Below are 15469 nucleotides of genomic sequence, written 5' to 3'. Positions count from 1 at the left end.
AAAACGAAATGCACGGGTACAGTATAGGTGGTACCTTGCTCCATAGTAGTAACTGTGAGAGGGATCTTGGAGTCCTAGTGGACAACCATTTAAATATGAGCCAGCCGTGTGCAGCAGCTGCCAAAAAAGCCAACACAGTTCTAGGCTACATAAACAGAGGGATAGAATCAAGATCACGTGAAGTGTTAATACCACTTTATAATGCCTTGGTAAGGCCACACTTGGAATACTGCATTCAGTTCTGGTCACCACGATGAAGAAAAGATGTGGAGACTCTAGAAAGAGTTCGGAGAAGAGCAACAAAGATGATTAGGGGACTGGAGACTAAAACATATAAAGAACGGTTGCAGGAACTGTGTATGCCTAGTTTAATGAAAAGAAGGACTAGAGGAGACATGATAGCAGCCTTCCAATATCTCAGGGGTTGCCATAAAGAAGAGGGAGTCAAACTGTTCTCCAAAGCACCTGAGGACAGGACAAGAAGCAATGGGTGGAAACTAATCAAGGAGAGAAGCAACTTAGAACCGAGGAGAAATTTCCTGACAGGGAGAACAATGAATCAGTGGAACAGAAGTTGCCTCCAGAAGTTGTGAATGCTCCAACACTGGAAGTCTTTAAGAAGATGTTGGATAGCCATTTGTTCTTAAGTGGTGTAGGGTTTCCTCCCTAGGCAGGGGGTTGGACTAGAAGACCTCCAAGGTCCCTAGAATAGAATAGCAGGTGTGCGTGTGTCTGTGTGTTGCACTGCACATCTGGGAATAGGTCTGAAGATGTTATTTTTTTAGGGTGCACAATCTAAATAACCTTTTGGATGTCTCCAGAAATCTAAAAATTTCTATCCTGCTTTTCTTCCAAGCAGTTCTCCCTTCTACATTCCGTCCCCTCCCCAAGCAGTTCCTGGCAGGTAGATTACAGATTATAATGGTAGATTATATCTCTTCATGACTTCTCTTGCCTTAAGGTTAGATTTGAAGCCAGTCTTTCTGGCCCTTATCCAATAATTGTACACCACCTGGAGGACTTGTTTTAGATGGCTGCATAAATTGGAAAAATAATAAACACTTAATTGTTACTAATACTACCGTAATCAAGCAACGCCTAGAAGCAAGCAAATTTATAACCAGAAGCCAGCATGGGTTTATCATAACCAGATCATGCCAAACAAATCTTATTTCATTCTTGTGCAACCATTTGATTCCATGTGGTGGTGGTGAGGACTAAGTCATGTTCATTTTTGTGAGCATTCTGAGTTGGTATTGGTGATGTTAAAGGAAGATGATAGAATAGGTTAGAAGGACCAAGTGCTGCATGGAGTATGGATGCTAAGGCTGAAATTACAGGCTAACCAATAATTTATTTATTTATTTGTCTTATAACATCAATACCTGAGAAGATCCTGGAAAAGATCATCAAAACCCAGAACTAGAAGCCAGCACAGATTTGTTAAAAACAGATCATGCCAAGCCAATCTTATTTCATTATTTGACAAAGGGACTAAATTAGTAAACCAGCAAAATGCTGTGGAGATAGTATGCTTAGACGTCAACAAGGCATTTGACAGAGTAGACCACAACCTACTTCTTGATAAGCTAGAAAAATGTAGGATGGACAGCATCACCACCAAATGGATTTGTAACTGGCTGACAAACTGTTCTCAATGAGTAGTTCTTAATGGTACTACATCTACATGGAGGGAAGTAAGTAGTGGGGTACAACAAGGTTCCATCTTAGGCCTACTATTCTTCGTGGCACGACAAAACTGCGCTCGTCAAAATAGCGGTGATTAAACCGCGTCGCTAAAGCCACGACGTCATCACCGCGCGTTATCACCGCCGCGACAACAGCACGGTGACAGAAGGGCGATACATGCTTCGTTCTTTGTTCTCCAAAGGTAGTCCTCCTCCTCCTGCTGCTCCAACAGGGACACCCTGCGTGGGGCTCAGCAATCCGGGGGGTGTAATGCCCATCTTGGGGGCACCCACCAAGACCCCTGCCAGGGCGGCCCCCGACGGCGGCAGCGGGCACGGGGCAAAGCGGGCTGCCCAGCAGCAGCAGCCTGCGGGAAGGGTCCAGCTCAGCCGCGGGGGGCAGCAGGAAGCCCACGGGGCGCCTGAGCGGGGCCGGCAGCAGCAGCCGGGGCACGGGCTCCGCCGATGCCGCCCGCCCTGCCTCTTCCTCTGGGGGAGGCTTTGGCGGCGGAGGACACGGCAGCGGTGGCGGCTGAGGCGAGATGTTGTTGAGGAAGAAGAGGGCGGCCTGCCTCCGCCCCGCGTCGCCGCCCCGCTTGCGAGCCCCTAGGTTTAGGGTTAGGTTTAGGGTTAGGTTTAGGGTTAGGTTTAGGGTTAGGGGTAGGGTGCTTTGGTAGGCGCAGATTTGCCCTCCGCGGTTATGTCATCGTGGTAGGGTCGTTTTTTTCTTAGCGCTTCGGACGTCGCGGGTTTGCCTCCGCACTTATGTCGGCGCGGATAAGGGCTTTGCGGTTTTGTGGTGGAACCACTGTTCTTCAATGACTTTGTTGTTGTTAGTTGCGAAGTCCTGTCCGACCCATTGCTACCCCATGGACAATGTTCCTCCAGGCCTTCCTGTCCTCTACCATCCTCTGGAGTCCATTTAAGCTCACGCCTGCTGCTTCGGAGACTCCATCCAGCCACCTCATTCTCTGTCGTAACCTCCTTTTGCCCTTGATCTTCCCCAACATTAAGTTCTTCTCTGAGTCCTTCCTTCTCATGAGGTTGCCAAAGTGTTTGATTCAAAGACTTAGAATAGAGTAGAAAGGGAACTTATCAAATTTGCAGATATTAAGCTGGCAGGAAGAGCCAACAGCCTCGATCATGGGTGTCAAAACTCACAGCATCACGTTGCCATCACGTGACATGTTGTGATGTTTTTTTCCCTTCATGGCGCTTGGGTGGGTGTGGACGGCACGGGACTCCCTGCCCTAGATAAGCTCAAGCTCCAGATGGATCTTGACAGATAATGGATGGAAACTTACCATGAAGAGAGTCAACCTAGAAATAAAGAGAAATTTTCTAGCAGTGAGAAGAATCAACCAATGGGACAACTTGCCTTCAGAAACTGTGGGTGCTTCATCATTGGAGGTTTTCAAGAAGAGCCACTTATTATTAATGGAATTATAAATACCACCAACACAGAATGGAGTTTGCTCAGAAGCTTTAATACACCAAATGAATGAGAGGAAGAGTAGCAGAGGAGAGAAGAAAGATAGGAAGAGAGGGACAGGAGAGAGGGTGAGGGGGGAAGATGAGGTGTATATGGAGGAGTGGTAAGGGGAGAGAGGAGAAGGAGAAAGGAAGGGGAGGTAGAGTAGAAAATGATGGCGGGAAGACAGGATGTAAAAGAGTGGGAAACAGAGGAGAGAAGAAAGAGAGGAAGAAAGGGATAGGAGAGAGGGGGAAGGGGGAAGATGAGGTGTATAAGGAGGAGTGGTAAGGGGAGAGAGGAGGAGAAAGGAAGGGGAGGTAGAGTAGAAAATGATGGCGGGAAGACAGGATGTAGAAGAGTGGGAAACAGAGGAGAGAAGAGAGGAAGAGAGGGACAGGAGAGAGGGTGAAGGGGGGAAGATGAGGTGTATAAGGAGGAGTGGTAAGGGGAAAGAAAAGGAGAAAGGAAGGGGAAGTAGAATAGAAAATGATGGAGGGAAGACAGGATGTAGAAGAGTGGGAATCAGAGGAGAAAGATAGGAAGAGAGGGACAGGAGAGAGGGTGAGGGGGGAAGATGAGGAGGATAAGGAGGAGTGGAATGAAGAGAGAGGAGAAGGAGAAAGGAAGGGGAAATAGAGTAGAAAAGGATGGAGGGAAGACAGGATGTAGAAGAGTGGGAAGCAGAGGAGAGAAGAAAGATAGGAAGAGAGGGACAGGAGAGAGGGTGAGGGGGGAAGATGAGGTGTATAAGGAGGAGTGGTAAGGGGAGAGAGGAGAAGGAGAAAGGAAGGGGAAGTAGAGTAGAAAATGATGAAGGGAAGACAGGATGTATAAAGGGGGAGGAGAGAGGGGGAAGAAAGTGTTGGATAAGGTATAAATATGGTGTATGGAGAGCAGAAGAGCCAATAACTGGGGGTTTTTTTCTTCTTTCTTTGGTAGTTGATTAAAGTGACCAGATTTTAAAATTGGTAAAGCGGGACACCATTGGCGAGCAGGGCGGTGCAGTGCGGGGCGGTGTGGGGGTGTTCTTGATTAAAATTTTTGCCGCCTGGCGCTGAGGTGAAGCCGCCAAAGCTCCCGCCCATGGCAGCAGCGGTGCTTCTTCCCCCTGCGCTCGGAGCACCTGAGCTGGGCACTGCGTTACCCCTGCCCTGCCCCCTCCGCCGCCGCCATGCTTTTGAGGAGCCATCGGGCCTTTTTTCCTGCTCCCGCCACTCCGCCGCCTTCCTACTGGCTCCCGTGGCCTCAAGGCTCCTCAAAAGCACGGCGAGAGCTTTGGCAGCTTCACCTCAGCCGCAGCGCCGGGCAGCAAATCCGGCGGTGCTGTTAGAGGAGGAAGAGGCAGCAGCAGTTAGTCCGGTGGTGGCGGGGGCTTATCATCAGTCCAGTCACCCCGTGTTCATCACAACAGATCACTGCGGCTGCGCGAGAGTTGAAAAGTGCTACGCGGTGTTTTCTTGCCTTCGGAACAGTGGTCCTGCGGGGGAGTCTCCGGCTGCTGTGCTCGCCTCGCCCACCGGCCCCCGAAGTGCGTGAGGGATGCTTTGGGGAAAGGCTCCACTTCCAGACCCCGCCGAGGGCCACACACACAGGTGGCTCTTTTCGGAGAGGCGGAGGCTTTCCCATGGCTTGTCCGGGTGGAAGTGGGGCTGGAAAGGCGAGCCACTCCCCCGCCCATCCGCCCGCTCACTCGCTACACCCCACCCATGCAAGCAGCAGCGGATGGGCGGGGGAACGAATAAGCGGCTCACTCGCTCCCTGCCCATCCGCTCGCTCACTCGCTACAATACCCAGGCCATGCGAGCGGCAGCGGATGGGCAGGGGAACGAATGAGTGGCTCACTCGCTCGCCGCCCATCCGCTCGTTCACTCGCTACACTACCCCGCCCATGCGAGCGGCAGCGGATGGGTGGGGGAGCGAGCGAGAAGGTGCCAAAATTAAAGCGGGATCTTTTGAGAACGCCCCGGGACGCGGGAAAAATTATGAAAAGGCGTGGCTGTCCCACCAGATGCGGGACATCTGGTCACCCTAAATAAGAGCAAAAAAAAAGGCTACATTTCCCCCCCCCCCTTTTAATAGCCATAAGAGACTTGCAAGGCCAATTTATTTGGAATTTGCAAAGATAATTATGATAGCAATGTTACATTATCAAAGAAAAGTAACATATTAAAGAGGTTAAAAAATACAAGAGAAAAAAGTATATTATTATTCAAGACATACTGTATTTTTCGGATTATAAGACGCACCTAAATTTAGAAGAGAAAAACAAACAAAAAAGGGTTTTGGCCTCTCTGCACCTCGGCCCTTTTTGGGGGCCTTTTCCAGCCTTTTTTTCTAACCATTTTTGAGGCTTTTTTGGCCTGTTTTCAAGGCTTTTTACAGCCTACTTTTTGGGGGGGGGAACGGGCCAACAAAAAGCCTTGAAAACAGGCTGAAAAAAGCCTCGGAAACGGGCTGAAAAAAGCCTCAAAAACGGCCTCAAAAACGAGCTGAAAAAAGGCCTCAAAAAGGAGTGTGTGCAGAGGCCAAAAAATGACTGGCGGGTGGACGGGGCTTCGGAAATATTCAGTCTATAAGACGCACAGACATTTTTAACCCCTTTTGGGAGACAAAAAAGTACATCTTATAGTCTGAAAAATACATTATATATTCAATATGCTTCCATGACTATCATGCCCACTGAGTATAAATGCGTTGCATATTATATTATGCTTCTCTATCCACTCATAGGTGGCAAGTGTAATCAGCTCTTCAATTTGTTGAGAGAATGTGGCCCTACCTTTTATTTTATTTATTTTATTAATTAGACTTCTATACCGCTTAATAGGGCTTTCAGCCTTCTCTAAGCGGTTTCCAATTTTTTTTTAGCAAATTGAGTCAGCAACTTGCCCCCACAGTCTGGGTCCTCATTTCACCCACCTCGGAAGGATGGAAGGCTGAGTCGACCTTGAGCCGGTGAGATTTGAACCGCCGAACTGCAGATCACAGTCAGCTGAAGTGGCCTGCAGTACTGCACCCTAACCACTGCGCCACCTCGGCTCTTATCTTTCCAATGCTGCAGTATCAGTCCTATGGCCATAGTAAGAGCATGGAGAATGAATAACTTGTCAAATTCCATATACTAGGTATGTAATTTGAGAGACTATTATGCTCTGAAAATTTTAGCTTTTTGCAAAGTCATATTTATGTCCATGTCACAAACCACTACTTTGTCCGGACAGGAAAGGCCAACCCTGCAGATGTATTGGGACTGAAATATCGGTTCCACCACAAAACCGCGTTCGACTAAAGCGCGCTCGACGAAACCACGTAGCTGATGTCATCACAGCGCGACAAAAAAGCACGCTGTGAACGCTAAACCTAAAATTAACCCCTAAACCTAAACCTAACCCCCCTAAACCTAACCCTAAACCTAACCTTAAACCTAACCCTTAACCTAACCCTAAACCTAACCCTTAACCTAACGCTAACCCTAAACCTAACCCTTAACCTAACGCTAAACCTAACCCTAACCCTTAACCTAATCCTAAACCTAACCCTTAACCTAACCCTAACCCTTACCTTAACTTGAATCGGCTTGCTTTCAAAGCGCTTTTTAAAGCACCCTTTTTTCTCCGCGGTCGCTGTTGTCGCACTGCTGATGACGTCAGCGACGCGGTTTAATCGGGCGCGCTTTAGTGGAGCGCGGTTTTGTCGTGCCACGGAAATATCTTTGCCCAGGGAACCAATGACAATATAGAACTGCAGGATGAATATAAGACTTTGAAGTTGCCTGCAGATTAGGCTATGCAATCTTTTGGTTTGATGATTTAAATCAGTGGTAGTCAACCTTTTCCTACTTACCGCCCACTAAGGGATCTTTCTTGATGGAAAAATTTCCTTACCGCCCACCAGTTTTTGCGCAAGTGCGGAACATGAACATATTTCTTTTTTTTTTTTCAGACATCGGTTCTAAATGTTTCACAATTTAACAACTTTTACTCTTACGTTTTGATCTGCACTCCACAGTGCTTTTTTCCCTCCTCTTTTCCCTTTTGTTACAAACGCCAAAAATCATGCTGTGTTAGGTGCCAATTTTTATTAAGTGTCACCATCAAAACAAAACTACTTTTCCTGCCTTCTTCTTCTTTACCTTTCTTATAGTATTTCACTATATCAAGGATCTCTTTTTCCCTTTTTTATTTTCTCCTTCTTCTTCCTTTACTTATTTCTTTTTTATTTTATAAGATAACAAAACTTAACTTATGAGCCAGACTAAACACTGCTTACTCTCCTCCTTTATTTTATCCCCTTTTGTCTATTTTTCTCCCCTTTTTTGTTAATTTTTTTTTATCTTTTCCTTTTTATCTCCTTTTTTTTTTTACCTTCCTTAGGGCAATGTACAAAAGTAAGGCTGAGCTAGTTAGCCCACTTATTATTAGTCAACAACAATTCTCTCCTGCCTATAATTTTTCTTTCTCCTATTTTGCAACTGCTCTGCTCCGCTTTATTGAGAGATACTTGAGAGACCGCCTGCTGCCAATTACCTCCCAAAGACCCTTTAGATCACACAGGGTTGGCCCCCTCCGGGTTCCGTCTACCAGCCAATGCCACCTGGCTACTACCCAGGGGAGGGCCTTCTCTGTGGCAGCTCCGGCCCTCTGGAACGAACTCCCCGCGGAGATTCGGACCCTCACCTCTCTCCAGGCCTTCCGGAAAGCCGTCAAAACCTGGCTGTGCCGGCAGGCCTGGGGTTGATGAGTTCCCCTCCCCTCTCGACTCGTATGGTTGTATAATTCTGGCTTATTTTAATCACATGTATTGTGTTTTATGTTCCCTTCCCCCCCCCTTTGAGTTGTTCGCCGCCCTGAGTCCCTCCCGGAGAAGGGCGGCATACAAATAAACTAAATCTTAAATCTTAAATCTATATAGCCCTCTCTAAGCGGTTAACAGAGTCAGCATACTGCCCTCAACACTCTGGGTTACCCAGTGAAAATCGAAGTGCCGGCCGTCAGCAGAATTAGCCTGCAAAACTGCCTTCTCGCCACTGTGCCACCGTGACTGAGTGGTAAATCGGGATACATGCAAAAACCATCGCAGCTTCTGCAAGGACTTGTTGAAGCTGCAGAGCATCGTTGTAAGATTTCACCTCATCCCCATATACACGTAGGTTTTTAAAATCTTGCTTGCTGTTCCGTTCAATGTTTTGACTTGTTCTAAGAAGGCCTTATTAGAAGCTAATATTCTTTTAAAATACACACACACACACACACACACACAAATAAACTAAATCTTAAATCTATATAGCCCTCTCTAAGCGGTTAACAGAGTCAGCATACTGCCCTCAACACTCTGGGTTACCCAGTGAAAATCGAAGTACCGGCCGTCAGCAGAATTAGCCTGCAAAACTGCCTTCTCACCACTGTGCCACCGTGACTGAGTGGTAAATCGGGATACATGCAAAAACGATCGCAGCTTCTGCAAGGACTTGTTGAAGCTGCAGAGCATCGTTGTAAGAGTTCACCTCATCCCCATATAGACGTAGGTTTTTTAAATCTTGCTTGCTGTTCCGTTCAATGTTTTGACTTGTTCTAAGAAGGCCTTATTAGAAGCTAATATTCTTTTAAAATACACACACACACACACACACACAGCAGAGATGTAAGTACTCTAGCTTGGGGCAACTGCTAAGTTTAGGGCTTTGACCCCCGGCAGGAAATATTTGGAAACCATTTGCTTTCCAAACACAGCAAACATTTAGCTTTTCAAGGAAAGCTTCAAGTTCATAATTGCACTCAGACACTCTTCGTTCCCAGGATCCATTTTCAGGGCGGATTCGTAGGCTTCGATGGCTCTTTCTTTGAACCCATCGCGTTCGGCGATGAATCCTTTGCTTTCGAATACCTCAACGCATTTCTGACCTTTCTTATCTGTCTTATCTATCAATTGCTTCAAGCTCCTTTCGCAGTTCTTTTGTTCAAACGAATGGTTTTCAATTTTCAGCCCAGCCAGGTACTGTTTCATAGCATCCCTTTCTGACTTCCTATGACATTCCAGAAAACGTCCATAATTAAAGTGTAGCTGTTGCTTCTCTGTAGCGGTTAAGTTGCTGATGGCAAACACTTTCCGAAAGGTCTTATCTGCTTCCAGTATCTCTCCTTTTTCGGCGTACATCTTAGCAAGGTCAATATAAGCGTAGATAAACTTGGTTTTACGCTCCACCACTTTCCGGAAATGAGAAATGCAAAGTTTCATCAGCTCGTACTGCTTTTGCACAAACTGGAATTGGTCCTTGGCCCCCTTTTTTTTCAGCGCGAAGTATTGTGCCCTATAGCAAATCCCAAACTGATGGTGCAAGATTCCAGAGTTCGGGGTCAAGCTTAATGCTTTCTTCAAATGTTGCAGTGATGTCTCTACGTCTCCTTTCCTCCTGTAAAATTTGGCGGCGTGCCTTAATACATAAGGAACGTCAGGATGTTTCCCAAGCACTTCCTCGATGTATCTTTCTCCTTCCTTCACTCTGTTTGTTTCCTGTAACTTTAATGCAAGGAGAGGAATCACAAATACGTCGTTGGGATTCAGTTTTACCGCAAGCCTCAAAGGTTCCAGTGAAGAGGCTTTTCCTGAACATTTTTTGGCATAATAATCTTCCAAGCGGTACACCATGATTGCATAGCCTGCGTTAAATTCTGGGTTTTCGGGTTCTTTTCCCAGGGCTTTTTCAAAGCTCTCCTTGGCCTTTTCATAATACCTGCCTCCGAATTTTAGGAGAGCCCAACCCTTCTCACAGTCGATCTGTGGGAGCTCCATCTTATAAGGAGACTCACTTCCAAATTGCTTGCAGATGCTTTCTACCTTCTCCACGTAGGCTTGGGATTCAGTAAGATTGCCCATGTGGTAGTGCAGCCAGGCATAATTGCCCCAGGTAACCAGGCTTCCCTTTTGAACATCCTCAGGGCATTCTACGGGCACCGTCTCTTCAGCTTTCTGCAAGTTTTCCAGTGCTTTGTCCTTCTTGTCGTTCAGGAATTTCACATAGGCAAGAAGGTTGTAATTTCTAACTTTGGATTTATTGGTTAAGAACCGGGTCTGCTCGGCAATTCTTTCCTCCAATTCTTCGGGATCGATATGCTCTTTCTGCAACTCCCATGTAAAATGGCATTCAAGTTGTTGGAGAATCTCCTTTAAACCTTCCTGGGAGGTGAGACTGCAGGACAAAAGGAAAGAGAATGAGACACATGTACATTTGTGAAAATAAGAAACAGTCCTATTATCCATGATAATTAGAGATTTCTTTTTTTTAAAAAAACTGATAGGTGCTACTTATCACCTATAAAGCCCTTCATGGTAGTGGGCCTGGGTATTTGAGAGACCGCCTACTGCCAATTACCTCCACTAGACCGATACGATCGCATCGATTAGGCCTCCTCCGAATTCCATCTACTAGCCAGTGCAAACTGGCAACTACCCGGAGGAGAGCCTTCTCGGTGGCTGCTCCGACCCTCTGGAACGAACTCCCCGTGGAGATTCGGACCCTCACCACCCTCCAATCCTTCCGCGCCGCTTTGAAGATCTGGCTGTCCTGGCTGGCCTGGGGTTAAGATTCCAACCCCACCCGAATTGTGTGACTGTTGTGCTCTCTTTTAATATGTTGTATTGTTTTCATATTGGAATACTGTTTGTCTTTCCCCCCCTCCCTTTTTGAATTGTGAGCCGCCCTGAGTCCCCTCAGGGAAAAGGGTGGCATACAAATAAAGGAAATTCAATTCAATTCAATTAGTGTTGGATTTTTGTACTTTTTAGATATCACTTAAATATACTCGTAGATAGGAATTAGTAGTATTTGCAGTAATGGTCTTCCAGAGAAGAAATGTTAATCTGAAGATGCCTGTGCTTTTATCACAGTGAAATAAAAAGACGGAAAGCAGAAAAGTAGAGAAGTGTTCCAAACAAATGCTCTTCTAATAAGAGGATTGCAAGACATCAGCCTTTAACTGTTTAGAGCACTTCACTACAAACCCATTTTGCGCCTTTAAAGACATTGGGTATGCGTATTTATTGTTCATACTTATTTGGGAATTGCTTGTTAACTGCTTTTTAGCTATTAGGAACCTTTAGTTCCAAAGTCAGAAAGTACCAGATGAGTTTCCTTCAGTGGAAGAAGTTTTAAATGCAAGTTCAAAAACTTTTTTTTTAAAAAAAGCACATGTAGGGAATAAACAGCAAAACGTTATTAGAACTTTGATTGTATTTGATTTAAAATACAATTCTGAAATTAATTACAACAATCCTTCCCATAAGGAAATGCCTGTTTAGAATTGTTTAAAAGAAGGTAGATGACACTTTGAAGTTTACACAAAAAAATAGTTTACAATTAAAGGAGAAGAACACTTAAATTTGACTTACACAGAATTAAGCAAAATATTTTAACACTGGACATATGGAAAGTATCTTGGAACAATAGACCCAGACATTAGCTTTAAGATGTCTATATAGATAGACTCTGTTTAAAAGTTGTTAAGGAAGGGGGAACAAGTTTTATCTGACAAGATTGCGACTGATCTGGAAGTGTATTTAAAAGTGATACATCCACTGTAAGAATAATATGGAAAAAGGACTAGACATACAAAAGAAACTGGCTAATCTTTTAATAAGAAAGAACATGTAAATAACAAACAAATGGAATGACCTGAAAATTTTCCTATATTGGAATTTGCAAAAGAGGCTTGCTGAAATGAAGAATTTTGTGGGAAGGGACAAAAAAATGAAATCAAAATCTAGGGCAGTGGCGGCTAACTTTTTTGTTCTTGGGTGCCAAAAGTGCAAGTGCGCATACGTGATAGCATGCATGCATGCATGCCAACACCCATATTGCAAAGCACACACACCCATGCCTATGCACGCACAACCCAGAAGTTCAGAAACGATTGTGCCTGTTTTTTTACCCTCCCCAAGATCCGGAGGCTTTCCTGGAACCTGGGGAGGGCAAAAATGGCCCGCCCTGGCCCTCTAGAAGGCCGAAAATCAGCTGGCCGGTGTGTGCATGTACTTTGGAACTGATGGCTCGGGTGCCGGCAAATATGGCTCTATGCGCCACCTGTGGCACGTGGATCTAGGCATTATTTGAAGGAGATCAAGGTTGTAAAAGGAATTGAAGGTTGATTTATTTGATCATGGTTAAAATAGAAATATGGGTATCTCTGGTAACCCTCAAGGGACTTTGCTGATCAAGGCCCTTTTATGGCTGACTCAGGAATTCTGGGAGTATAAATCCGTAAGCCATAAAGTGGTCATCATCCCCCCCCCCCTACTCTGAGGATCTGTTTATACATAGGAGATAAAATATGGGGGGACGATACCGTTTGTTGTATTTTAAAAGAAGACAATCAAGTATTAAAATTGATTATACTTGTATAAAGAGGAAGAAGTAATTTCTTTATAAGTTATAAACATTTCCAGGCCAATTGTAGTATTTTTTAAAATTACTCATAATTATTTTTACCCACAAAGCATCTGTTGTTCTGTTCATCATCTTCTTGGTCAAATAAGAGCCAAGGTGGCACAGTGGTTAAATGCAGCACTGCAGGCTACTTCAGCTGACTGCAGTTCTGCAGTTCGGCTGTTCAAATCTCACCGGCTCAGGGTTGACTCAGCCTTCCATCCTTCCGAGGTGGGTGAAATGAGGACCCGGATTGTTGTTGGGGGCAATATGCTGACCCTGTAAACCGCTTAGAGAGGGCTGAAAGCCCTATGAAGCGGCTTTGAAATACTGATTGGAAAGTATGGAATATAGCAATAGCAGTTAGACTTATATACCGCTTCATAGGGCTTTCAGCCCTCTCTAAGCGGTTTACAGAGTCAGCATATTGCCCCCAACAACAATCCGGGTCCTCATTTTACCCACCTCGGAAGGATGGAAGGCTGAGTCAACCCTGAGCTGGTGAGATTTGAACAGCCAAACTGCAGAACTGCAGTCACCTGCAGTCCCATTTTCCATCAACAATTAAGAACAACCAGCGTTGTGTTTTAAGATTTATCATATTTTAAAACTGCTTGTCTTGGCAGTATATAGATGAAACATCAAACCGTAAAAACAATACGTACATTTTATTAAAAGGCAAAGATGATTCAAATTAAACATGAGAGAGTTAATTAAAAAAGGAGGGTGAAAATGACTTTCAGGGCAGGAGCCAATCCCATTGAAGGCTCCTATGTGATCACCAAGCAAGGCTGCAGAGCCATGTTTTTACACTTTTCTGGATGGCCAGAAGAATGGGGGCCCACCTCACAGGGTGTGGGGGGAGAGTGTTCTATGGCAGAGAAAATTCTGTTTCTGGACCCCCCCCCCCAAGTCGGGATTCTTTACCCGACAGGAAACTCAACATACCCTCCCTCCTTATTGGGTGGGACAGGTTGATGTAATGGTGCGAACACCGGCAACAATAGGCATGCAGGTGGGTAAATAGATATATAGAGAGACAGACAGACAGAGAGATTAAAATAAATATAGATGGGTAAGCTGGATGAAAAGTAGATGATAAATGACTGGATAGATAGCAATAGCAGTAGACTTATATAGCAATAGCAGTAGACTTATATACCGCTTCATAGGCCTTTCAGGCCTCTCTAAGCGGTTTACAGAGAGTCAGCATATTGCCCCCAACAATCTGGGTCCTCATTTTACCCACCTCGGAAGGATGGAAGGCTGAGTCAACCCTGAGCCGGTGAGATTTGAACCGCTGACCTGCTGATCTAGCAGTAGCCTGCAGTGCTGCATTTAACCACTGCGCCACCTTGGCTCTTAGATAGATAGATAGATAGATAGATAGATAGATAGATAGATAGATAGATAGATAGATAGATAGATAGATAGATATAGACAGATATAGAAAGAGATAGATAGATGATAGGTGGATGATAGAGATGATAGAAATAGAGACAGACTGATATATGTATGTATGTATGTATGTATGTATGTATGTATGTATGTATGTGTTGCATTTGTGCTGATAAATAAATAAAGGGAGACTAGTATAGATCTATTTCAAGCTATTTAGCTCTCATCAGCAGATAGATAGATAGATAGATAGATAGATAGATAGATAGATAGATAGATAGATAGATAGATATAGAAAGAGATAGATAGATGATAGGTGGATGATAGAGATGATAGAAATAGAGACAGACTGATGTATGTATGTATGTATGTGCTGCATTTGTGCTGATAAATAAATAAAGGGAGACTAGTATAGCTCTATTTCAAGCTATTTAGCTCTCAGCAGCAGATAGATAGATAGATAGATAGATAGATAGATAGATAGATAGATAGATAGATAGATAGATAGATAGACAGACAGAATAGAGATAGACAGATATAGAAAGAGATAGATAGATGATAGGTGGATGATAGAGATGATAGAAATAGAGACAGACTGATGGATGGATGGATGGATGGATGGATGTGTTGCATTTGTGCTGATAAATAAATAAAGGGAGACTAGTATAGATCTATTTCAAGCTATTTAGCTCTCATCAGCAGATAGATAGATAGATAGATAGATAGATAGATAGATAGATAGATAGATAGATAGATAGATAGATAGACAGACAGACAGAATAGAGATAGACAGATATAGAAAGAGATAGATAGATGATAGGTGGATGATAGAGATGATAGAAATAGAGACAGACTGATGTATGTATGTATGTATGTATGTATGTATGTATGTATGTATGTATGTATGTATGTATGTATGTATGCATTGCATTTGTGCTGATAAATAAATAAAGGGAGTTGAAGTCCACAGCTCTTAAAAGTTGCCAAGGTTGGAGACCACTGCTTTAAAGGATGCTCACTTGGGACCACAATCCAACCACAACACAGTCGCAAGAAATATAACAAAACAAAACACAACCCCACAGGATGCAACAACCCCGACATTGAGCAAAGGAGGAGGAGAAGAATGATCTCCCTCTATTATTATCTGTTTCCTTACCTCATAATTGCAGTTTTATTATCAGGCTTGGGAGGGGGAAAAACCCACGGAATCTCCTTTTCTTAAAGGAATGGCGATCCTTAAACTTCAGAAAGCGAAGAGCGGGAGGAGAAGATCGCTTGCTCCACACTGTCAGTCACCCGTCTGGTCAGAAAGAAAGCAAGAGAGGGGAGGAAAAACGAAACTTAGACGATCCACTGAAATTGAGAGAACCGAAACTACATTTTTGCCCTGCTGAAAGTAAAGCCCGGAGCGGAATCGATTTCCATTTCTTCTGATTTCCGTCGTTGTTAAAGGGGATCAGGCTGGCTTTTCCCGGTTTGGGGTGAATA

The 15469-nt window shown here is 44.5% G+C and overlaps 1 protein-coding gene across 1 annotated transcript; it reads right to left on the bottom strand.

Moving 5' to 3' along the window:
* Positions 1–7798: 7798 nt before the first annotated feature.
* LOC148042436 (interferon-induced protein with tetratricopeptide repeats 5-like) lies at positions 7799–15267 on the bottom strand. Its single transcript, XM_087702020.1, has 2 exons — positions 15138–15267; positions 7799–10348 (listed from the first exon to the last, which is right to left on the bottom strand). The coding sequence occupies exons 1-2, from the start codon at positions 15140–15142 to the stop codon at positions 8899–8901; spliced, it is 1455 nt and encodes a 484-aa protein (XP_087558146.1). The 5' UTR covers positions 15143–15267; the 3' UTR covers positions 7799–8898.
* Positions 15268–15469: the final 202 nt, after the last annotated feature.

This window comes from Thamnophis sirtalis, unplaced genomic scaffold (genome assembly GCF_051295495.1).
Source record: "Thamnophis sirtalis isolate CommonGarterSnake01/CBP01778 unplaced genomic scaffold, rThaSir2_p1.2 scaffold_15, whole genome shotgun sequence".
Taxonomy (NCBI): domain Eukaryota; kingdom Metazoa; phylum Chordata; class Lepidosauria; order Squamata; family Natricidae; genus Thamnophis; species Thamnophis sirtalis.
The sequence above is the reverse complement of the archived record's forward strand: the minus strand, read 5'-3'. Positions and strand labels throughout refer to the sequence as shown.